The sequence below is a fragment of the Coregonus lavaretus genome (assembly GCF_964263955.1).
Source record: "Coregonus lavaretus genome assembly, chromosome: 4".
Lineage (NCBI taxonomy): Eukaryota > Metazoa > Chordata > Actinopteri > Salmoniformes > Salmonidae > Coregonus > Coregonus lavaretus.
In genome coordinates this window covers 7,958,413-7,983,326 of record NC_139991.1, presented here as the reverse complement: position 1 = coordinate 7,983,326, position 24,914 = coordinate 7,958,413, and the positions used below count along the sequence as shown (strand labels likewise).

General features: G+C 40.5%; 1 protein-coding gene across 1 annotated transcript; it reads right to left on the bottom strand.

Moving 5' to 3' along the window:
- Positions 1-8: 8 nt before the first annotated feature.
- Positions 9-22,702, bottom strand: LOC311127342 (zinc finger protein 280C-like; the record flags this gene model as incomplete). Its single annotated transcript, XM_084159169.1, has 29 exons — positions 22,618-22,702; positions 21,893-22,065; positions 21,465-21,685; positions 21,176-21,275; positions 20,716-20,964; positions 20,494-20,562; positions 20,272-20,381; positions 18,602-18,801; positions 17,061-17,218; positions 16,400-16,500; positions 16,056-16,202; positions 15,255-15,389; positions 14,838-15,064; positions 13,553-13,693; positions 12,811-12,873; positions 12,498-12,616; positions 12,361-12,394; positions 11,500-11,542; positions 9,767-9,813; positions 9,577-9,649; positions 2,764-2,988; positions 2,508-2,635; positions 1,835-1,937; positions 1,498-1,727; positions 1,180-1,396; positions 924-1,031; positions 580-837; positions 294-419; positions 9-119 (listed from the first exon to the last, which is right to left on the bottom strand). The coding sequence occupies exons 2-29, from the start codon at positions 22,056-22,058 to the stop codon at positions 9-11; spliced, it is 3,909 nt and encodes a 1,302-aa protein (XP_084015295.1). The 5' UTR covers positions 22,059-22,065; positions 22,618-22,702.
- Positions 22,703-24,914: the final 2,212 nt, after the last annotated feature.

Genomic DNA, 24,914 nt, shown 5'->3' with positions numbered 1-24,914 from the left:
GAAAGTGGTTATTCATCATCTCCCCAGCTCTCTTCATCAAAGATGTCGGCCTGTCGCTTTTGGAAATTGCTTCTGAAGTCCTCATCAAAGTGTTCAAGGTCATCTTCCCGGAATATGCCCTTAACATTTGAGAATAATATAGTCAGTTTCAAAAGTGGGATCTTGCTGGAGCAACATTGCATCAAAAGTTTTTTTTTAAAGAATTTGGACAGCCAATGACAAGAGTTTAAAGAAAAACACAAAGAAAGCACTTGCAGTAGAACTAAAAACTAAGGCAACCTCCTCTCCCTTACCTTAGGTAGATAGCCCAGCAGTTTTGTGGCATGGAGTTTGAGAAGTCTTTGCCTTTCCTCCTCAATGATCTGTCGACGCAATGCCTCCCTCTCCTGTTCAATTGCTCTTTCTTCAGCCTCACGTTCCTTGGGAAGAGAGATCAACAAATGTTCCTTAAGGTACCTACAGAATACCTCTGAGGCAGACAAAACCGTGTTAAACAGAAAAGCTTCAGTTACAATAACACCACTTTGATGTTGATAAAGAGTGCACAAGGGTGTTCATGATGAGAGCAATATACTGTACCTTGTCAGCCAGGTACTGCTGTCTCCTGTCCTCCAGCAGTTTCTCCACAGCCCTCTTGTGCTCAAGCTGCTTCATGCGGCGTTTCTGGGCATTCATCTGCTCTATGCGGTCGTCCTCAGCAAACTTGGCCATCATCATCTGCCTGAAGGCCTCCTCCTCCTCCTTCTCAGCCTGCCTCCGCATTTCCTTGAAGGCTATTTGCTCTTGGCAGGTCTGCTGCAACTCCAGTCTCTGTCTGATTCTCTTCTCCATCTCCTCCTGTTAAGCCATTTAAAACATTTTCAAAAGGGTTGAATCCTCTAAAGGTGTTTTGGAAATTTTAAAATGAGGGTATGCTTGATTACGATTTGTTTCTGCCTTGCAGCCTCGGCTTGCTCCTCCAGACAAAGCTCTTCACGAACACGCTCCATCTCGTCACGCTGCTGCCTCTCCATTTCAATCTTCTCAGTGAGCTAGAAGAAAGACACATTCATACATACTTCCTCAACAGCCATCAATATTGTTGAAATAATTTCTCACTTTGTACACAAAAAAAGACAAACATATTCTTAACTATGAATATAGCCAAGAGTTTTGCAAAGTGAGTTTTCTCCCTCTTACCATCTGGTGAAGGTGTTCTTTTGCCTGCTCTCGTTCTCTGACTTTCTCCATTCTGTTCTTCTCCTTAAGCTGCTGGTAACTGGCAAATTCCAGGATGCGTCTGTTCTCAGCCTCCATCTTCTCCCGCTCCATCAGTCTCCACTCCGTCTGCTGGCTCTTGAACTCCTCTATGTACCTTTGAGTGGCTGTTATCTTCTCCAGTCTTAACTGCCTCTCCCTGCAAATAAGAAAGGTCATTAGATTTAATTATATGCTGATCACTTGATCAAGCAGGAAACTTAGACAAATTGTGAAAACACACTGCCACTGTCCACTCACATTTGATCCTCCTCATAGATCTTCCTGACGATTTCGTCGACCATGAGTTTCTCCTTGAGGAACTCCTCATAAGCCTCCTGTCTCTTGTGCTCTTTATCCTCCAGCTGCTGCTCCAGCTCCTGCTGGTACTGCACCACCTCCTCGTAGCGCTTATGGTCTTGCTTCTCCTGCTCCACAGAGGCCCGCTCATGCTCGCTCTTCATCTTACGAGCAATATCAGCCTCCTGCCGCTAATGTCAGAGAAAAATATGGATTAACAAAAAGCACAACCAACAAGTGTTTTGGTTCAAGTCTCAGATGTCCCTTCTACCCCGGGAAAGGACATTTATGAACTTACCACTGTCTCATATCTCATAGACTCCTTTTCAGCAATCTGTGCGGCCCTCTCCCGGTTTAGGTATGCAGACTTGAGCTTCCCCTCTAACTCACGGAGTTCAACACTAAAATGACAAAGGAAACATTAACAGCAACATAAAACATCTATCCTGCAACAACTATGGACAGGTTCTTGTTGATACACTAACCCAGGGATTTATATTAAAGTCTGAAAGGCATTTTCCCGTCCCGTCGGGCAAGTCAGGAGTATTTTTGGGTTGCCCAAAGATTATGATCACTTGCCTGAAAATCTAAATGAGCAGTTCCATATATTGCCTGTCTTTCATCTACACATAGGGAAGGAATCAGAAAGATCGGTACTGGAATTTGTTGTATTTTGGTTGTTATCAGTCAAATAAATAATCTCAGAGCAGGCTCAACTTGTCTGACTGCCATAAATTGACTGTCTTTCACTTAAACAATGGGAAAGAACCAGAATAATCCGTTTTAGGCTCCTGGAATTCTTTGCAGTTTGGTTATTTTCACTTCTTGTTTTTAAATTACCTGCCCAATGGGGCAACCTCAGAGCAGGGGCAACCTCAGAGCAGGTGTGACTGTTCAGTTCACTTGACCCAAGCAATAGGAGGGCAGCCCTTAATGTGAATCCCTGCCAACCCCCTCATTTTGAGACTTACCTGTTCTCTTTTATATATTGCCTAATTTTTTCATCTCTAAGCTTTTCATAGCTGATGCGGGCCAGTTCTTGTGCCATTCTCTCCTCTTGTTCTAGTTGCTTTTCCTTGTATATTCTCTCCTCCTCTGCCTGTAAGAGTCAGGTGAAGCAAGCAATTACTTTTAGGGCCCGTTTCCCAGACACAGATGAAGCCTAGTTGTCCTTTAAGCAGGTGCTTTTCATGAATGTTGTGTGAAAGCGATACCTTGCATGCATACCTTGATGAGAGCATCCTCAATTTGGCTTTCGTGCAGCTCGTCTTGCACCTTGCGTAGGTATCGCTTCTTTTCAAGTCTCTCCTCACTCATTAGATTGGCTTGCATCTGTCTGTCCTTAGTGATGCGTTTTGTCTGGTCTTCTCGTTGCTCCTCCTGCTGTCGAAATTCCGAGGTCACCCTCTGCTGCTGACTGTGCGTCATGTTGCGCCGCTGGCTCATTGAAGCCTTGAGGAAAGACGGCATTAGTTAATTTTGGTCAATGTATCAAGCAAATACATACCGGTTACTACCAGTGGGAATAATCAAAGATAAATAATCTCTGGAGTACCACTCAAGCTTGGTTTACTTAGCACTAACAGCTAGGTCAGGGGTTTTCAAAGTGGGGTCTGCGGACCCGATCAAAATATTATTATTATTATTACAATTTAGTATTTTTTATTATGAATATTGCTAGCACCAACAGAATCAACCAATTTTAGACAAGGGATCTGTGGAAGTTTAGAGGGTGCAATACAATACACTGTAATATCATTCATCGCTATTGATGTTCTTAAACCAGATGCACGTGCCTGGGAGGCACAGGGATATGGTATCCACAGAGTGCTCCATCAATGATCAATTTGTTGAACTGAATTCTTCTTGTATTCCTCAAAAATGTTGTTTTGAACATAATGCACTGTAATTTCCAGGCTCTGTCGTAGCTGGCCGCGACCGGAAGACCCATGGAGCGGCGCACAATTGGCCCAGCGTCGTCCAGGGTAGGGGAGGGAATGGCCGGCAGGGATGTAGCTCAGTTGGTAGAGCATGGCGTTTGCAACGCCAGGGTTGTGGGTTCGATTCCCACGGGGGGCCAGTATGAAAAATAAAATAAAAATAATGTATGCACTCACTAACTGTATGTCGCTCTGGATAAGAGCGTCTGCTAAATGACTAAAATGTAAATGTAAAATGTAATTTAAGCTTTAAAACTGTGAAATATTCTCTCTGCCCCAAGGCAAAATGTGTAGAATTGCAGGAAATGTACTTTAAAACGTCAACATTTTATCTGATGCCAAGAGAGCCTTTAAAATGTTATTTCCCAGTGCCCGAGACTTGGGTAGTCCGTCCGTGCACTGCAGTCATAGTAAAACTGCTTGTATCCTTTTTTTTTTTTTTTTTTTCGCACTTTAAATAGGAGTTGTGTTCTGATATTCTGAGGGGGCTATCACAAATGTGGTCCCCGACGCAAACAAGTTTGAAGTTTGGGAACCTCTGCGCTAGCTAGGTAAATTAACTAAAAGTTAACTAACGTCAGTAGCTAGCTGAGAAAACGAGCTAACGACGTTAACCACCGAATAGCTAGATCATTTTCATGGAAAACACAATTAAACATAATCGACAGCCGAGTAATTTACCATCATTGGGTGGAGCTGTTGCAAGCCTCTCGTTGATTTGTATGTTTCACCAGGAAGAAATTTAATGAAAGCTTCTTCTTCATCTGCCACTTTGATCAATTTGTTTTGCTTCCAGTCGTCTTGGTAACATCGCGCCTTTTGTGCCTAACAATAAACTCGAATGTAATTGGTTAAAAAGTCTGCTTGGTCTCCCGTCTTCCCCAAAGTACAGATGCTGCGCAGAATAAGTAGCAGTTATTGACACAATAGTTATTCAAAAACATATCACCCACCCATCCACACACATACATAGTTTACAACTCCCAATTCCCTCCCATGCTATGACACCCCCTCCAAAATATCTAAATACAATATTGTTGTACAATGGACATCTATGTATTTTGTAGTTTAAATTTTTTTTAAACGATGGACATGAATAATAGGACTACCCCGGTCCAGTTAAAAACTGGAAAAATTATCTTAGAAAAGTATTCAATTGGCAGGTCCTTAAGGGTGGGACTGATATTACTTGATTTCAGATTACTGGTATATAAAAGTTATAATTTACTCTTCGGTATATAATAGATACTTGACCCTTTTGATCGATGCTGGGGACAGATATATTGTCAGTAAAGCTGTCTGAAAGTATTATATTACAGTGCCTTCAGAAAGTATTCACACCCCTAGACTTTTTCCAAATGTTGTTGTGTTACAGCCTGAATTTAAAATAGATTACATTTAGATTTTTTTGTCACTGGCCTACACACAATTTCCCATAATATGAAAGTGGAATTATGTTTTTCGATAATTTTACAAATTAATAAAAAATGAAAAGGTGAAAGGTCTTGAGTCAATAAGTATTACATCCCTTTGTTATGGCAAGACTAAACCAGTTCAGGAGTAAAAATATGCTTAACAAGTCACATAATAAGTTGCATGGCCTCACTCTGTGTGCAATAAAAATGTTTAAACATGATTTTTGTTTGAATGTGATTTTTTTATCACTACCTTATCTCTGTACTTCACACACATACAATTATATGTAAGGTCCCTCAGTCTAGCAGTGAATTTCAAAAACAGATTCAACCACAAATACCAGGGATGTTTTCCAATTCCTTGCAAAGAAGGGCACCTTTTGGTAGATGGGTAAAAAAAAACAGACACTGAATATACCTTTGAGCATGGTGAAGTTATTAATTACAATTTGGATGGTGTATCAATAGACCCAGTCACTACAAAGATACAGGCGTCCTTCCTAACTCAGTTGACGGAGAGGAAGGAAACCGATCAGGGATTTCACCATGAGGCCAGTGGTGACTTTAAAAGAGTTACAGAGTCGAATGGCTGTGATATGAGAACTGAGGATGGATCAACAACATTGTAGTTACTCCACAATACTAACCTAATTGACAGAGTGAAAAGAAGGAAGCCTGTACAGAATACAAATATTCCAAAACATGCATCCTGTTTGCAACAAGGCACTAAAGTAATACTACAAAAAATGTGGCAGAGCAATTAACTTTCATCCTGAATACAAAGTGTTATGTTTGGGGCAAATCAAATACAACACTTTACTGAGGATCACTCTCCATATTTTCAAGAATAGTGGTGGCTGCACCATGTTATGGGTATGCTTGTAATCGGTAAGGACTGGGGAGTTTTTCAGGATAAAAAAAGAAACGGAATGGAGCTAAGCACAGGCAAAATCCTAGAGAAACCCTGCTCCAATCTGCTTTCCACCAGACACTGGGAGATTAATTCACCTTTCAGCAGGACAATAATCTAAAACACAAAGTCAGATTTACACTGGAGTTGCTTACCTAGAAGACAGTGAATGTTCCTGAGTGGCCGAGTTACAGTTTTGACTTAAATCTACTTGAAAATCTATGGCAAGACCTGAAATTGGTTGTCTAGCAATGATTAACAACCAATTTGACAGAGCTTGAAGAATTTAGAAAATAATAAATGGGCAAATGTTGCACAATCCAGGTGTGGAAAGCTCTTAGAGACTTACCCAGAAAGGCTCACAGCTGTACTCACTGCCAAATGTGCTTCTACAAAGTATTGACTCAGGGGTGTGATTACTCATGTAAATGAGATATTTCTGTATTTCATTTAATAAATATGCAAAAAAATCTAAAAACATGTTTTCACTTTGTCATTATTAAGTATTGTGTGTAGATGGGTGAGAGAAAAAAAGTATTTAATCAATTTTGAATTCAGGCTGTAAAACAACCAAATGTGGAATAAGTCAAGGGGTATACTTTCTGAAGGTATATTGGACCATCTCCTTGAAGCCTGAAAAATGATGGGGCCATGATATCACTTGATTTCAGGTGATCCAAAGGCAAAAAAAAATCATTTTGATCCTTTTCACAATGATGCAGGGACCATAATAAACAAACACAAACTCTCAGAAGCCTGTCATTTTCTTTTAATCTTGCCTTTACAGCAGGGGTATTCAATTCTTACTCTATGAGGAACAGAGCCTGCTGGTTTTCTGTTCTACCTGATAATTAATTGCACCCACCTGGTATCCCAGGTCTAAATCAGTCCCTGATTAGAGGGGAACAATGAAAAAATGCAGTGGAACTGGCTTCGACCTCCAGATTTGACTTTGAAGGTTTTACAGGATTTGCATATGCATAGAAGTCAAATGGGAGACACAATCTTTGAGTTTAACTTTCCAAAGTCTCATGCTCCTTGGTTGAAACTGTCACACACTGTCAGCCATAGTTGACAGCCATTCTATGAAGCTTGTTCCCATTGAGCATCATTAGCTGACATTTGGAACACTTGCAAACAAATACAGATAGAAATGACTGGGGGTGGGGGCTGTGCATACGTGAGGTGTTCTCACTTCACAAGGTGGCAATGCTCCTCAAGGTGCCCTGAAATTTCTTGACAGAAGTGTGCCTCCCTCTGTGACCTCATCTGTAAATCTTCAAACGACTTAGCCTGAGGTGACAACTGAGTATTGTATTTAGGCCTACTGTGCCCCGCTAGTAAAGGAGATGCTGAAAAAAATATATATGACAGAATTTGGTCTCTGCTCTCATTGTTTTGTTTCTTTTGTTTTAATTTTCCTCTCAATAATGTGAATAAAGATTTTGAACAGTGACATGCAGTCTGGAGGATCCCACAAAGGAAACAATGGATAAATCTAGGTTTTAGTTTACTATTAATGTAGTAGTGTACCCTTTTTGCACTGTCATGTCCTCTATTACTGGTACAGTACAATCTATTGATCACAAGACAAACTATCAAGCAATTCTGGTGAATTGATGTTACACACAGTATATAATAAACAGAATCATTAGATAGACATGATTACTTCCCTGTTCTTGTCTATTTTAAGGATGCAAGAAAACAGTCTAGCTTTACTGCTTGGGCTAATTCTGTATGTATTATCTGCACATGCTTGCCAAGAGCGACACATTTGCTGTCACCTGTCAAAAAAATTCAATCCATCTCTAGCTTGTTTATGCATCAACTGATGTCACCATTCTCCCTCAAGCTTTTTGGATTCTCAAGCTCCCCATCAGATGAAAATGCACTAAACTAACACAAGATGGCACAATGATCACATTCATTGCAAAGGTAAAGACATTTCAGTGCCAAGCAACACTCCTATCAAGATGCTTGTAATCTATGACAACTATTTGTGAGGTAAGTGGGTAATCAATGAAAGATGGGCAGTGATGAGCCTACACACAGCTGATCACCTCTCTCAACCATAATGAACATGGATAGTCAGTTCTTAATCAAGTCTCAATAGCAGATTTCATGCTGTATTACCAAAGTTTATTTACATGTTAGCACAACTGCAATGGAAACACTGAGGGGATTCGATTACCTGGCCCAGTTGCCCCCGGTGGGAGGAGTTTGCGCCGGGTGAAAATGATTGCATTCATTTTTGAGCCAGGTGCCCCACTCTGGCTGACGGCAAAGTCGGCTCGAAACAAAAGTGACGTAGGTTAAGCAAGTGGAGTAATGAGTAGGATTCTGGTTTCAAATGAAAAAGTGATTGCTTTTGATCAAAACGCTTTATCTGCCTTCCCAATGAAAACTAGTTTGAAAATTCAAACATTTTATGGCAAAGTGTTTCTGGAGGATGCACCATGCTGCCCTGTTGACAACATGACCGAGTGGCGCAGACTACTGTTCGATTTGAGAAGGGCGCTCCGCCATCACTGCTTTTGCCCGTTCACGTGACGGGCCATAGCCCGGTGCACCGCGGTTCATTTGAATCAAACTCCCTCAATGATTCAAATCCATTGGCTTGCTATCAAACTACAGACACATACAGCTTATCAAAGAGAAAGTGATGGATTATAGTATATTAAAAATACACAAAAGCACCTATGAAATGTCAATGGATGTAGAGGAGGTATCCAAAATAAACATAAAGGCCTATATCTACTAGTGGAAGGATAGTCAAGAAGATATTTCAAGGATTTTTCACACTTGAGTACAGGTTCATAGATCAAGGAAAGCATAAACATTCAGATTTTGTATATATTTTTTCTTACAAACTACAGAAAGTCAAATTATTCACATTGTGTACTATTTTCACTTTCATTGAAAGCTTACAACCAAATTGGAAATTTGACAGAAGTAAAATCTTGCACTGATGTTAGAAAAAAATGATACATGTTTTTCCAATTGCCAAATCTAATAAACACATAACACATCTAATTTTATCTCAATCTGGTCAAGGACAGTAAACTTTAAGAAAATGGGGAAGAGAAATACATTTCAATAGTATGCAGTATTCTTAAAAATACATTCGGTACACTTTTCTCCTCTACTCCGAGGCTGCCGATTCCTTCAGTGTTTCAGGACTGGAGGGAATGTCGTTGTCATCTGCCCTCTGATGCGGACCTTCAGCTGGACTTTGAGAGGACGAGGAGATGTCCTTTGCTGCCACGATATATTTCACCTCTTGGTCTACAACCTTTAAGGGGATGGTCTCCAGGGAAACGCGGACCTGCTCACTGTCGTCACAGCTCACAGATTCCGGTTTGCTTAATGACTCATGCAAACGCGCTGCCTCCCCATCTAACTCACAGGCCACAGAACTAGAGGGGGACCTGGTCACTGACTGCAAAGACCGCTCCTCCCTCAGCTCCCCCTCGACTGAGCTTTCCATGGGGCCTGACTGCAAAGACTGCTCCTCTCTCCACTCCCCTTCGACTGAGCTTCCTAAGGTTGTTTCTCTATCCATGGGCGCTGACTGCAAAGACTGGTCTTCCTCGACTGAACTTTCCATGGGTGTTTCTAGCTCTGTAGCCTGTGTGACTCCCTGGCTCTGATCCACTAAAGATATCTGTGGAAGCTCTTGCACTTCTGCCTCTCCTAGCTGGTTAACGGCTGCATCATCGTTGTCTAGTCGAATAATGTCACCTCTTCCTGACTCTTGGGTCTGAACATGCATTACCTCTGGCCCATCCTCCCTTTCAGCAACTGAGGTGATACACAAGACATCGGAGGTCTCCTCCAATCTAGGAACGCTGTGAATTAAAAGGGAGAAGAAGAAAAAAACTTACCAAATCAAATCTAAATCGACTCCATCCAAGAGGGAAAACATATTTTTAGGTTCTATTTTGTATGGAACATCCCTTAATTACCTGTGGAATTGGTCAAAAGCTCCACTCACAGTGGCAGTTTCAACATTCTATGTAAAAAAAGAGTAATAAAAAAAAGGTGCTGAGTTGAGCAAACAGTTCAAAATCAAACATACAGTGCCTTCGGAAAGTATTCAGACCCCTTGACCTTTTCCACATGTTATGTTATAGCCTTATTCTAAAATGGATTAAATAGTTTTTTCCCCCCCCTCAATGTACACACAATACCCCATAATGACAAAGCAAAAACAGGTTTATAAAATGTTGCACACACACACATAAAAAAACAGGAAATATCACATTTACATAAGTATCCAGACCCTTTACTCAGTACTTTGTTGAAGCACCTTTGGCAGCGATTACAGCTTTGAGTCTTCTTGCGTATGACGCTACAAGCATGTCACACCTGTATTTGGAGAGTTTCTCCCATTCTTCTCTGCAGATCCTCAAGCTCTGTCAAGTTGGATGGGGAGCGTCGCTGCAGAGCTATTTTCAGGTCTCTCCAGAGATGTTCAATCAGGTTCAAGTCCGGGCTCTGGCTGGGCCATTCAGAGACTTGTCCCGAAGCCACTCCTCTGTTGTCTTGGCTGTGTGCTTAGGGTGGTTGTCCTGTTGGAAGGTGTATGTTCGCCCCAGTCTGAGGTCCTTTGTGCTCTGGAGCAGGTTTTCATCAAGGATCTCTCTGTACTTTGCTCCGTTCATCTTTTCCTCGATCCTGACTAGTCTCCCAGTCCCTGCCACTGATAAACATTCCCACAGCATGATGATGCCACCACGCTTCACCGTAGGGATGGTGCCAGGTTTCCTCCAGATGTGATGCTTGGCATTCAGGCCAAAGGAGTTCAATCTTAGTTTCATCAGACCAGAGAAAATGTGTTTCTCATGGTCTGAGAGTCTTTTGGCAAACTCCAACCGGGCTGTCATGTGCCTTTACCTAGGAGTGGCTTCCGTCTGGCCACTCTACCATAAAGGCCTGATTAGTGGAGTGCTGCAGAGATGGTTGTCCTTCTGGAAGGTTCTCCCATCTCCACAGAGGAACTCTTGAGCTCTGTCAGTGACCATTGGGTTCTTGGTCACCTTCCTGACCAAGGCCCTTCTCCCCCGATTGCTCAGTTTGGCTGGGCGGCCAGCTCTAGGAAGAGTCTGGTTGGTTCCAAACATCTTCCATTTAAGAATAATGGAGGCCACTGTGTTCTTAGGGACCTTCAATGCTGCAGAAATGTTTTGGTACCCTTCCCCAGATATGTGCCTTGACACAATCCTGTCTTGGAGCTCTACGGACAATTCCTTCGACCTCATGGCTTAGTTTTTGCTCTGACATGCACTGTCAACTGTGGGACCTTATATAGACAGGTGTGTGCCTTTCCAAATCATGTCCAATCAACTGAAATTGACCACAGGTGGACTCCAATCAAGTTGTAGAAACATTTCAAGGATGATCAATGGAAACAGGATGCACCTGAGCTCAATTTCAAGTCTCATCGCAAAAGGTCTGAATACTTATGTAAATAAGGTATCCGTTTTTATTTTTAATACATTTGCTAACATTTCTAAAAACCTGTTTTCATTTTGTCATTATAGGGTATTGTGTGTATTGTGTGACATTTGAATTCAATCAATTTTAGAATAAGGCTGTAACGTAACAAAATGTGGAAAAAGTCAAGGGGTCTGAATACTTTCCCGAAGGCACTGTATGTCGTGTTTTCCTCAGGTACAATCAGGCTAGAGTAGTATACCTGGATATCAGTGAACATCACAGCAGACATCCCTTGCTTATTTCTGAAAGAACAGAACAAAAGACAGAAAATCACGACAAATCCATCAAACGTAGAGCCCTTTTAATAAAACTATTAATACAACTACTTGTTGACATGGCATGTAGACAAATTCTCCAATAGCATTAGAATATGGTAATGAAACTTAATTTAACATTCATTTTCAGAGCATAATTAAGGCTGGTTATCAGCACAGCATTAGTATCCAAATAGTATTTTTTTTAAAACAAAGTTATATTAAAATCATGAAGCAAAAGGACCAATGTCCTTGTCCAGACAATCATTCTTCAAACAGAACAGACATTTAGCACAAATATCAATTAGCATTGAATTGTGCATATTAAAATCTCAGGAGGAACAACATTTATGAAATGATTACATATGAACTTGGGATCTCATGTGTATTATTAGTGTGTTTGGCTTCTCAAAGGAATACAACAAATTAAGACATGAAGGTATTCTTGCAAAAGAGATTCTACAATGACCCTTCATTTCAGCAACTTCCCAATGACTCAAAACGACCTTTACTTTTGGCACACATTAATTAAGCAATGTTCTCTGGTATTAAGGCCAAAGCTTCCATTTGCATTTGCGAAGGTCTTTTAAAAAATCCACTTAATATGCATCCCAATTAGCTTAATGTAAAAAGTATATGGTAAAGATTTCTCTAAATAATGGATGCTTCCAAACACCTCATAGGTCAGGGAGTTGGAAGTCTCACAAGTACTTTATCAAATTCTGAGATTCTCATTACAACACTATGAGACATGTTACTTTTAGGATGTTCTCGTTATCTGCTGCATTGGGAGGGTAGCTACTCACCCTCTAATGCCATCATCTACAGCACCACCTTCTCCTGCAAGAGAAGAAATACGTGACATGCAGACAGGTTTTATTATTATATAAACAAAATGCGGCGCCCAAGCATCTGGTTGTGAAGAATGCGATAAACCTCATACCTTTCTCTAGTATGACCTTACAGACGTGGTGTGGTCTGTCAATCAAATGTTTGCTCATGAGGTCAGTTCCATGCGCATCCGCCAGGAAGTCACAGTTCAGACAGACAAGGGTTAAATTCCTGCAAGACCGTAGGTTAAATTTGATTCAGAATGAACCTAATGGAATAGAATAAACTTGCATGGTCCTTAATTATGATCCATGTTTGGTGAAAATGCAACACTACATAAGTAATTACCAAAAACTACAGTGCAGAACAATGGCAACATTAAATACTTGATTTGAGACCATATTTGTTTAGTTAGGGACACCTACCTTAGGACAACTGGGATTTTCCTCATTTTCCGGAATCGCTCTTTTGAGATGGCACTATGGAACCTGACAAATATATTTTTTTATACATTTAATATGAACAATAAAACATCTTCCCTGAGCCGACTAGGTGAAACATCTGCCGATGTGCTCGAGCAAGGCACGTACCCCTAATTGCTCCTTTAAGTCGCTCTGAATAAGACTGTCTACTAAATGACTAAATTGTAAAAATGTGCATATACACTGTGTACAAAACATTAGGAACAATTGCTCTTTCCATGACAGACTGACCATGTAAATCCAGGTGAAAGCTATGATCCCTTATTGATGTCACTTGTTAAATCCACTTCAAACAGTGTAGATGAAGGGGAGGAGATGGGTTAAAGAATGACTTTTAAGCTTAGACAATTGAGACATGGATTGTGTATGTGTGCCATTCAGAGGGTGAACGGGCAAGACAAAAGATTTAAGTGCCTTTGAACGGGGTATGGTAGTAGGTGCCAGGCGCACCAGTTTGAGTGTGTCAAGAACTGCATGCTGCTGGGTTTTTCACGCTCAGTTTTCCGTGTGTATCAAGAATGGTCCACCACCCAAAGGACATCCAGCCAACTTCACACAACTGTGGGAAGCATTGGAGTCCCTGTGGATCGTTTGACACCTTGTAGGGGTGTTCCTAAAGTTTTGTACACAGTGTGTGTGTGTAAATATATATATGTTATGAATCTGATACTCAAGGAGCTTTTACCTTATCATATGGTTTCCAAATGATGTTTTGCAACTTGTCCGATACTTGCATGCACCACAAATTGCAACCATAGGATAGTGACTATAGAAGTCATCAATCTCTGAGTAGCACTCAATGCAGGTGTGTCGTCTTTCGCCAATACTAAAAAGGTAGAGAAAACTAAATTAGAGCATCATTACATCCTTTATATTTAAAGTACTATTACTTCCGAGGTGCATTATTAAACATACAAGTTACTTGATTGGTGTAATCTATTGATAACCAGGGCCCAGATTCACAAACCACTTTACGGAAAAACTTCAGAAGCTTCTTAAGAAGAAAAATAAATTAATATCTTAAGATTTAATGATTTTCTTACAAATCTCAAATAACTCTTAGAAATCTTCTGAAGATGTGTTGCTAGGCAACCGTTTTAGCTAGCTATCAGATGAAGTTTGTGAGTGAATTAAACATGTTCAATTGCATTAATTAGGGTTTAGCCATCTTGGAATTAAGAACATTTCCAATAACTTTATTTTCAAGAATCAAAAACTTTTTTCTTAAGGAGAAACATAAGAAATAGCGCAAGAACATTGCCAAGAACCTTCATGAGGAATAGCAACTTTGCTTAACTTTCTTAAGTCTATAGTTAAGGAAAAAATGTCAGTTAAGCAGACATTTCTTCTTAAGAAGGTTTTGTGAATCTGGGCCCAGGGCTCTGAAGTGCGACTATTTTGGTCGCATATGCTCCTAAATATTTTGCTGTGCGACCTGACATTTTATTTTGGGAGCACTGTGCGACTATGAAAACAAATTTCCCAGATAATAATTGTTGTAATGATTAGGCTTCGCTGTACCATTGTTTTCAAGTGCCCTAAACATAAAAGCGAGCACAGATTCATTACTGTCATGGTTATACCATCACTACAACGAAAACGTATTGTTTCTAGCACAAACTGGTAAAAAGATATGACCCATATTACCTGCGCAATATCCTATTGCGAATTGGTTATACATTTATGAACCATTTCACAGGCTGTTCCAAAACCACTCGCAGGCATTTGTTTACATGTTGTTCAGTCATGTAACCTCATTATCTCCTAACTTTAAGTTGAGATCACCAGTGCTACCAATGAAACATTTGAATTTAGAGCCCTGTTCATAACCAACCAAGGGGAAAAAATATATATATAAAAAACAATAATTTAACAAATCAGCCCTGACCATAGTTTAGTTCCTGTAATATGTAGAAATATGTAGTTTGCATCATGTGGAAACAAACAAATTGACTGAGTGATGGACCGACCTGAGACTCTGCAACACATGGTTGTTCTTCTGCTGCTTGAGGAGTTTCTTGCTCACTGTGGCCTTGCCTTTCCCCCCACTGCTGCCCTGTGTGGCAGATGTACTGCTCTGAGCTTTTACATTGGCTGCCTTTTTGCCTGAGACCTCTGGTATGACACTGACACTGGATTTGTCAGCAGCACGGGCGGAACTGGGTGATGGCCCGGTCAGAGAGGCCCGGATAGTCACCTGAAATATGTATTTAAAAAAACAGATCATAAACGTACGATTCTCTGAATTCATGCCGTTATTTTAACATTTGTATTAGAACATGCTTTTAAATGGAGGGTTTATTGCAGTTGCTTTTGATTTTCTATATTGTAGATAATTGGCACAGTGGTATTGAGATGTAGGCCTAGACTAAATAAGAAGAGCAAACCTTGGTTCCAGGAGGAAGGCCCTCCAGAGCTTTGGGTTTTTGGAAAGTCTTATGGTGCTGAGTCTTGTGATCCACTCTCTCCTTGTAGGTGAGGAAATTCAGCCTGCATTTCCCACAACGATTTATTCCTTTTTTCTGGCGAATTGACAAAACGAGTACAATAGAAAAGCAAGAGTCAAGACAACAAGAGACTGCATATAGATAAATAATAGGTTCAGCTATCCTTAGTAAAAGGTATGATTTCAGGACAAGGGGTAATTTCTGTGTTTTGTTGGTTGGCACAGCTAATGGGGTCATTGAGTCCTTTTCTATTCTTACACCATTGGCTGGCTTGGTATTGGACTAACATTTCTGTTGGCTTTGTTCTATGGCTACATACAGTGATTTGTGCAGTTGATCTGGTTAGTTTTTGCCAGAGAGCACCCGGTAGGCAGGTGAAAGGAAGCAGACATTACTGTAAGACAGTTATGTATTACAGCAAGGTGTTCAGCAGACAACCAAATCAATCCAACCTCAGAATGAAAGCCAGTAGGGCAACTCACAAGCGTGTTCAATTTTTTGCTGAATTGAAATCAGCCAGCTAGCTTTAAAACTCAAACTCAGAGAAAACTATTTGCAGCATTCACTGCTTTATTAAGAGGTTGAACCATCAGGAAAATGACATGAAAATACAATGTGTGCCAGGTCAGTCAGAACATGAGCCCAATCAATTAAAAATGACCCAATCAACATAATTATGGATCATGGATTGTTGCACATATTTAACAATAGAAACGTTTCCAATATAATTCCGCCTCTTACCTGATGCTTCATATAGTGCTGCATGTAGACATGACCACTTTTAAGAACTTTAAGGCAGAAAGGACAAAGGAGATCCTTTGTGTTTTCATGCACCGTACGGAAGTGTGTGTCCACATCGGTAAAGAATGAAGACCTGTAGTTGCAGACCTGCAAGGAGACAATTCAAGTATTAGTGTGAATAATAAAAGTAAGGGTCAGGAGTACAACTCAAATCTCTTCAATAACTTGAATTAAATGTTGCAATTCCTGATTGTAGTGCCAGGGCATCTCTACTATCAACTTTGAATAACTTTTCTTTGTGAACACAGACTAATATAAAAACATGTACAATAAACAAAATGTACCTGGCAGACATAAGGCATCTCCCCAGGCTTGTGATTATCCTTCATGTGTTCCAGGAGCACTTGCTCAGACTCAAAGGCTAATTCACATATCTTGCAATTGGCTACAAAACAAACAAGAACAAATTACTAAAATGGGCCCAACTTGTTAAAGACAGGTTGATTATACACTACCGGTCAAAAGTTTTAGAACACCTACTCATTCAAGGGTTTTCTTTATTTTTACTATTTTCTATATTGTAGAATAATAGTGAAGACATCAAAACTATGAAATGACACATATGGAATCATGTAGTAAACAAAAAAAGTGTTAAACAAATCAAAATACATGTTATATTTGAGATTCTTCAAATAGCCACCCTTTGCCTTGATGACAGCTTTGCACACTCTTGGCATTTGTTTACCACGTTTTTGGTTCCTACATGATTCCATGTGTGGTATTTCATACTTTTGATGTCTTCACTATTATTCTACAATGTAGAAAATAGTAAAAATAAAGAAAAACCCTTGAATGAGTAGGTGTTCTAAAACTTTTAACCGGTAGTGTAGTTATATATACACGTAAAGTTATGTACAATAATGTTTGATCGCTTGAGACAGTGTTCAATACGTTAAGGTGGAACATTGAAGTTTCATGTTGGTTGCTATTGACTGGTATGCCTACTTGAAGATTCGACCATGCTGTGGGCGCTCTCAACGTGGCACTGCAGCTGGAACGGGGTTGAGTACTGCCGGTAGCAGTGTTGGCAGGTAGTGTGGCTTTCCCAGCTCTCACTGTTCTGCTTCTCCAGCTCCAGGTGGTGCTTCATGTGGTTCATGAACCTACAAGAGTCACCGCAAAGTGCAAGATAAGACATCAATAGCAATGTAGCATCAGAAACCACAAATGCCAACGCAACGAAGATAGGTGTGAGCTTTGCCGTTTATCTTTTCAATTTCTTTTGCCTTTTTTTGTTGGTAAACTGTGATGTTATTTTTAAACAACCTATTAAAAACAAGAGAAAAATGTGTAACTACAATCCAGTCCACCAAAGCACATTTCATTAAAAATGTTATGTTCATGTAAAAAAACTAATTAGCTTTTTAGTCAAACGTTTCTGTAAATAATTAAAGAAATATATGCATACATGCATAAATAACTAACTACCCTACTTCAGCTTTAACCCCCATTTGGAAAAACTAACTTAATGTATTGAGCCAAATTACAGTGAAGCCGTATTCAATAACACTTCAACAGATCGTGGCCTATGTGCAACACCAAACCTGCGCTTCGGATCCCAATGGTTTAAAAAAAGATAAATTAGCAACCACTTCTTGCACCTCGCGTCCTAAGCATGCATAATGGCCATTATAATACCGCCAATTACACACAACTTTTTGTTTTGCTTAATGATGTGGTGCTCCACGGCTGCAGCAGCCGCACTACCTCTACATGCAACCGCTGCCCTGACAAGGCAGGCAAGGCCCATTTTTCAGCCAGCAGTCTGTTACCTCAGCTCCCCTAATAGGGATTTTTATGCAGACAAACTATGACCTCTGCTGCCAGACTGGGTTCAGTACAAACGCATCTGCCCATTAAAAGAAGCTTACAGAGGCTTTTCTTGCAACGTTCTGAAGCAAAGTTATTTAATCAAAGGAGCAGTTCTTACACCATCCAAACTAGCAGCCATTATTCATCTCTGGCCCCAAGTGGGAATATGGGTTGATAACGTCATCCATCTGGGGGAGAAAACTGTGATGAGGGCTGAAACATGTTGGATTGCCTCTTCACATCGAAGTTAATCACTCTCCATGGGCAGAGGGCTCATTTAACACTTGTTCATGAACACCATTTCCACTTGGGGTGACGTATTGACGAAAGGCTGGTTGATGTATCCATCCATTACCAATAACATTGAGCCGTTTATATAAATATAGAAGATATGTCCACCAATCTGCTTATTGGTGGCAGTAATTGTGTTGTGTGTGCATTATGTAAACATGTTAAATGCAAAATGTATTGTTTTCATTATGCCACTGGACAAATAGGATATAGATTAGTTCTTTAGATTAGAAAATGACCTTCTGTTTAAACTAACACATTTTGTGCAGTACACACTTGACACCCTTTTTTCACCACAAATAATAGTATTATTCAGGAATACAGTGGCTTATAGAAAACAACAAAAGCAGAGCTGCATAGCAAGCAAAGCCTGCTGTAGTTACCTGACGTTGTTCTTGAGTACTTTCAAACAGCTCTGGCACTTATAGGTAAATGGGGTCTTCTGCTGCTGCGATTTCGGTTTGTCTCCCTCAAATCTACCATAGTAGAAGTCTGTGACAAGCATGATGCGCTTGCTTGCAAAAAGGTAAGTAGACTTCGGGGTTGAGGGGAAGACACACTCCAACAGGTGAGGACAACATTTCTGGAATTAAAGTAATTTAAATTAAATTAGGCTGACAAATTACAACCTGCAGAGTTGATATTGTAGTGCATAAAGTGCCTCTATATTAGGCTCTGGTTCATACATGCACTAATAGCAAGGCTCAACATTAACGCTTGTCCTCTTGTCCGGGACAAGTAACACAAATATTTGGACAAGAAGAATATAGATGTAAGTTGTCCTAATGGACAAGTAATTTTTTTTTTTTTTACAAAATAACTAAAAATATCAAACAATTACTCCCATCAGAATTGGATCTGAGAAGCCAACACTGAAATAATATTTAAATCTATTATTCAAGTTCATAAATAAAAAAGCATGCACGTCAAAGTGTAGGTGATATGCATATTGGCAACAGCCTCATGTCCAAACTGTTGCTGACATGAGTGAGGCGGCAGAAAATGTAGCCAAACATCAATGAGAATTTTAATTACATAAATAGGCTAAACGCCAGTCATTTTTGACAAATATAATGAAGGATAATTAACATTAACGTCTAAAGGCTTGATTCTGTCGACATACTCAAGGCACGCTTCGTTCAGATCAAATGGTCACAAGACCGGAGAGTGAAGGACAGTGCCTGTTGCACACCGCACATCACCCACCTTGAATCTGAGCGAAGGCGGTCAACATTTTGAAACGATTTAATAATAAACTTAATTGTTTAAAACCTGGAAGTTTCATGTCCAGGTTTTAAACAGTTAAGCATGTCTTACCATGTTTCAAAGTAGTCTAGCCTAAGCAAAATATGACCATAGAAAAGGGAATTATTTTATGAACACTTAAATTGCCATTGAAACCAGCAATTTTCTCATGTTCTATTGGTTTTCAAAACTCAACAATAATTTAACTGTCCAACAGCCAAAGGCATAATATTAGTCATATTAGTAAACCATGCCAGTTTATACATCTTTAGATCTCAGAACTGTCCCAGAGTCTGTTTTGAACCGTATACATGTTTTATCGTCCCAGGGACGACGGGACGCCCTTTAATATATAAAGACAAAAAGTATTTGGTTGTATTTGTAATGTTGCAATATTTTATAGGCTACCAAGGGTGGCCAACTATCCTCCAGGAGAGCCTTAAAGGGGCAGTGTTGTATTTTGAGACAGGCATGAATATGCAAAGAAGCCAATAGGCAGAGTGTAGCCTAGCTACATTTTAATCTGATTTCTTAAAATTGTTTTAAAATATATATATATATATTTTGCAAAGTGGTTCCTTGCATCATACAATGGTGTAAAAATGGTGTTAGCCTTTTTTTTGGACAAGTGACTTGAGCTTTTGGACAAGTAAAAAAATAAAAAAAATAATCTGTCCTACTTGTCCGAAGGACAAATGGCAAAAAAAAAGTAATGTCAAGCCCTGAATAGTAACGTTATAGAATATTTATGTAAAACAATTGGCACAGCTAAAGGCATTAATTTTTTGAATGACTGAAGTAAACTCACCCCCATGTGATCTTTCATGACAACTTGTTGGTAGAAATCAAATTTACACTTTGGACATTTTTTACAAAAACGTGCCCCATTTTCTAATATCTCCTGGGCGTGGGGAGATCCTGCAAAAACGAAAGAAAAAAAACTAAATTTCAGCTTTAAAAATAACAAAGTAACAGTGCTAATGAATCTAGCTAATAACACAACATGCAACTGATGTAAGGAAACCCCTACCTATATCATTCTTTGCTTTTTTAGCTGTGCTGTTGTTTTGGTCTTGAGGTAAACCTCGTTTGCCATAGTCTGTTAGAGGGGAGAAAATAGATGAATACTTATTATCACAAGTCACATGCAATCTTCAGATAATGAGGCCACACAGACGGCCAGGAGTTTTCCTGACCACGTGACCTGGCCAGGAATATCTCTGGGCCAAACAAGTAAGATATTTTGGCTTACCCCAGCTGTTGCCTTTGGCTTGAATAACTGGGGACACAATCTGGAGGTTGGTAGAATTTGAGCGGTTGGGCTGGGAAGACAATGCAGCGGGGCCCTGCACATTGGACAAGGTCACTACGTTGTTGTGTATCATGTGCACTTGAGGCCTGTGGATAACCCCAGGTAAAGGCTTCCTTGGAGTCACCTGCTGTAGAATGTGCTGCTGGCCTGCTGCTGGAGTCATCTGCTGCAGAATGTGCTGCTGGCCTGCTGAAAAAACACACATCACAAATATGAAACATGGAAAACAGCAGTATGTGTGCGCTGTAGTTGTATAGGGAATCCATACGTTTACTTGAGAGCATAGATTCACTAAATGAATTTCCAATTATATGTCTGCTCTGAAATATAAAAATGTGTCTTATGTTTCGGTTTGTTGCTTGCCTGGTATCAAGTTACGACGTAATATTTCTATTTTTACCTGGAACCACAGTGAAAGATGTCCCAGGGGGATACTGTTTCCCAAGGGAAGCGAGGAAAGCTGAGTTGGCCGATAACTGTGGTGAGGTCATAATGTAACCCTAAGAAAAAAGGCAAACAGTTTTTTCTTAAAACATCGCTCCAACACCATTACAGCCAAAAGTTACATCGCTATAACTAAACAGATGCTCTGGATAAGAGTGTCTGCTAAATGACTAAAATGTAATGTGTGTTCTTTGCAATGTATAGCAAAGAGAAATAAGGGATATAGCTAAAGCAAAACAATATACCTGGTTGTTGATAATGATGGGCTGTGGAGGTACTGCTGTTAAGGTTCGAGGTGCATTGTTCAACCCTTTCCCAGGAATTATGATGTTTTGGGGAACTGGACCCCTAACGTTAGTGAGATGAGCTTGGGGGGAGTGTTGTGTCATTGTCATCCTAGGGGCTGCTGGTCTTCCAACTCCACCACTCTGAACTGGGGTGGTCTTGACATTTCTTTGGTTGTTCGCTTCAAAGACAGGACATGTACATAAACAAGAGTGGTTAATTATCAAAGCAATAAAATATATATTGATAACCATATTTACCAACTTTGTAGAGCAACTAAGGTGAAAGCCTCCAATGGAAGAATATCTTGTGTATGCAAACTATCCAAACGAGAGAAAACAGCCAACAGTCTGGGAGACGTAATATTAACCAAGAGAAGAAAACATACTTGATCTGGTGTTAATGGTGCCCTTTGAAGTACTAAGCTCCCCAACAAATATAGGTTCATCGTCGTCGTCATCATGATTACCGTCGTCCAACAAATTAACTTCTGGTGTCTGTCTCTGCCATGGCTCCAGCTCCTCTTCCTCACATTCCATAAAAAGCTCGGACATCGTGAAGCTGAAAAATGGATGAGAGGTACGTTAATGTTCGCTAGAAACAAACTATGTGTTAACTAGTCAAAATAAGTTATCCCGCAGCTAACTGAAAACGTAGCTAACGTTAGCTACCATGTTTTGCATACCTGGTAACTAGCTAACGTTAGTAGGAAAAGCTCGGAAATTGGAAACGTTGCTTCCTCATCACCGTGCGCCCGCGCGACAATTTAGTTAATGGACCTCTTGCTTATATCCCGTCGAAAAACCATAGCTAGCTATATCAAAAGGCTGGAAATGCAATGCAGAACACCACATAGTTAGCTAGCTATACTAACGTTATCTACAAAACGTCCAGTTGCCATTTATTTTAGCTCACTACAGTAGCTAGCTAACTCTGCTAGCCAGCCATTACAGTGTGAACAACCAATCATGGCGTCTGGCGCGACAACACAACATCGATCTCTTTGTTCCAACTTCATTTTCCCTGATGCAGTAGTACTAAGGGATGTTTGAATGCTATTCAACAATACAAACATTCAAAGTATACCAGTGGTCAAGTTCAGAGTCCACTTACCTTTTAATCTAACGTTTAACTGGGTGATTAGTCCTTAGTACAACATTAAAGATACCTTCTATGGAGCGCCTGTGAATATCGTGGTGGCTGATGGGAAATTTGGGGTTTGCTGAGAGGAAGGTTACGACAGCACAAAATAAAAATTTGCTACATCGTGAAAACAACAATTAGTTAGGGTTAGCAGTGTGGTTATGTTTATCACATTTTAATAAGGTCAATAGTAGAAATAGGCAGGGTTTATGACTTTGTGGAAGTGGTAACTAGTGACGAACTGAGGAAGAGGCGAAGCGAAAGGGTTTACTCCGCCCAAAATCGTCTTCTTCTTCTCTGGTATAATGGCGGTCCGCAAACAAACACCGCCCAAAATCTGTCCACGTTTTAAGCAGATCGGCTTAATTCTTCTTCTTGAAATGTGCATTGGCGGATCGCAACCAAGTGAAAGGTGCATACACCGCCACCTACTGTACTGGAGTGTGAGGCCATATATTTATCTTATCTAGCCCTGTGTTTCCGCCTACCAACTAACCCTACACCCATTAAAACTTTACCACTTTTACACTACTTTTGGTCACATACTTTTGGTCAGTTGTGAACTCGGTCGGCAACTACCTAACAAAGCCTGTGAAAGCACTGTAGCACTTAGTCCCGACGTTCCTATGCTGTCCCTTTGACAACTAAGTCACATATATGACTGTATGTCGCTTTGGATAAAAGCGTCTGCTAAATAGCATATTATTATTATTATTATTATTATATTTGTATTGACGAAAACCTATACGTCCCCTGTCTGTCGCGAATATTGAATTCAAATGTTATTTCACTTACTCTACCTGTTGTCCACTGATTTTGTCCTTTTGTGGGTAGAAATTTGAGACAAAATATCCACAGGAAAGTATTATTAAACTGACGTCAAGAACACAGTGGCCTTCATCATTCTTAAATGGAAGAAGATTGGAACCACCAAGGCTCTTCCCAGAGCTGGCCGCTCTAGAGCAATCGGGGGAGAAGGGCCTTGGTCAGGGAGGTGACCAAGGACCCGATGGTCACTCTGACAGAGCTCTAGAGTTCCTCTGTGGAGATGGGACAAACTTCCAGAAGGACGACCATCTCTGCAGCACTCCACCAATCAGGCCTTTATGGTACCTAAAGGAACCTAAAGACTCTCAGACCAGGAGAAACAAGATTCTCTGGTCTGATGAAACCAAGATTGAACTCTTTGGCCTGAATGCCAATTGTAAATCTGGAGGAAACCTGGCACCATCCCTATGGTGAAGCATGGTGATGGCAGCATCATGCTGTGGGGATGTTTTTCAGCGGCAGGGACTGGAAGACTAGCCAGGATCGAGGGAAAGAAAAACGGATCAAAGTACAGAGAGATCCTTGATGAAAACCTGCTCCAAAGTGCTCAGGACCTCAGACGGGGCCGAAGGTTCACCTTCCAACAGGACAACAACCCTAAGCACACAGCCAAGACAACGTAGGAGTGGCTTCGGAACAAGTCTCTGAATGTCCTAGAGTGGCCCAGCCAGAGCCCAGACTTGAACCCGATCTAACATCTCTGGAGAGACCTGAAAATAGCTTTGCAGCAACGCTCCCCATCCAACCTGACAGAGCTTGAGAGGATCTGCAGAGAAGAATGGAAGAAACTCCCCAAATACAGGTGTGCCAAGCTTGTAGCGTCATACTCAAGAAGACTCGATGCTGTAATCGCTGCCAAAGGTGCTTCAACAAAGTACTGAGTAAAGGGTCTGAATACTTATGTAAATGTATATCAGTTTTTTATTTGTAATATATTTGCAAACATTTCTAAAAACCACTTTTTGCTTTGTCATTATGGGGTATTGTGTGTAGATTGATGAGGGGGGGGAAAAAACAATTTAATCCATTTTAGAAAAAGGCTGTAACGTAACAAAATGTGGAAAAAGTCAAGGGGTCTGAATACTTTCCAAAGGCACTAATATATATATACATACACACACACTACATGACCAAAAGTATGTGGACACCTGCTCGTCAAACATCTCATTCCAAAATCATGGGCATTAATATGGAGTTGGTCCCCCCTTTGATGCTATAACAGCTTTCACTCTTCCATTCAGCCACAAGTGCCTTAGTGAGGTCGGGCACTGATGTTGGGCGATTACACCTGGCTCGCAATCGACGTTCCAATTAATCCCAAAGGTGTTTGATGTGGTTGAGGTCAGGGCTCTGTGCAGGCCAATCAAGTTCTTCCTCACCGATCTCGACAAACCATTTATGTATGGCCCTCGCTTTGTGCATGGGGGCATTGTCATGCT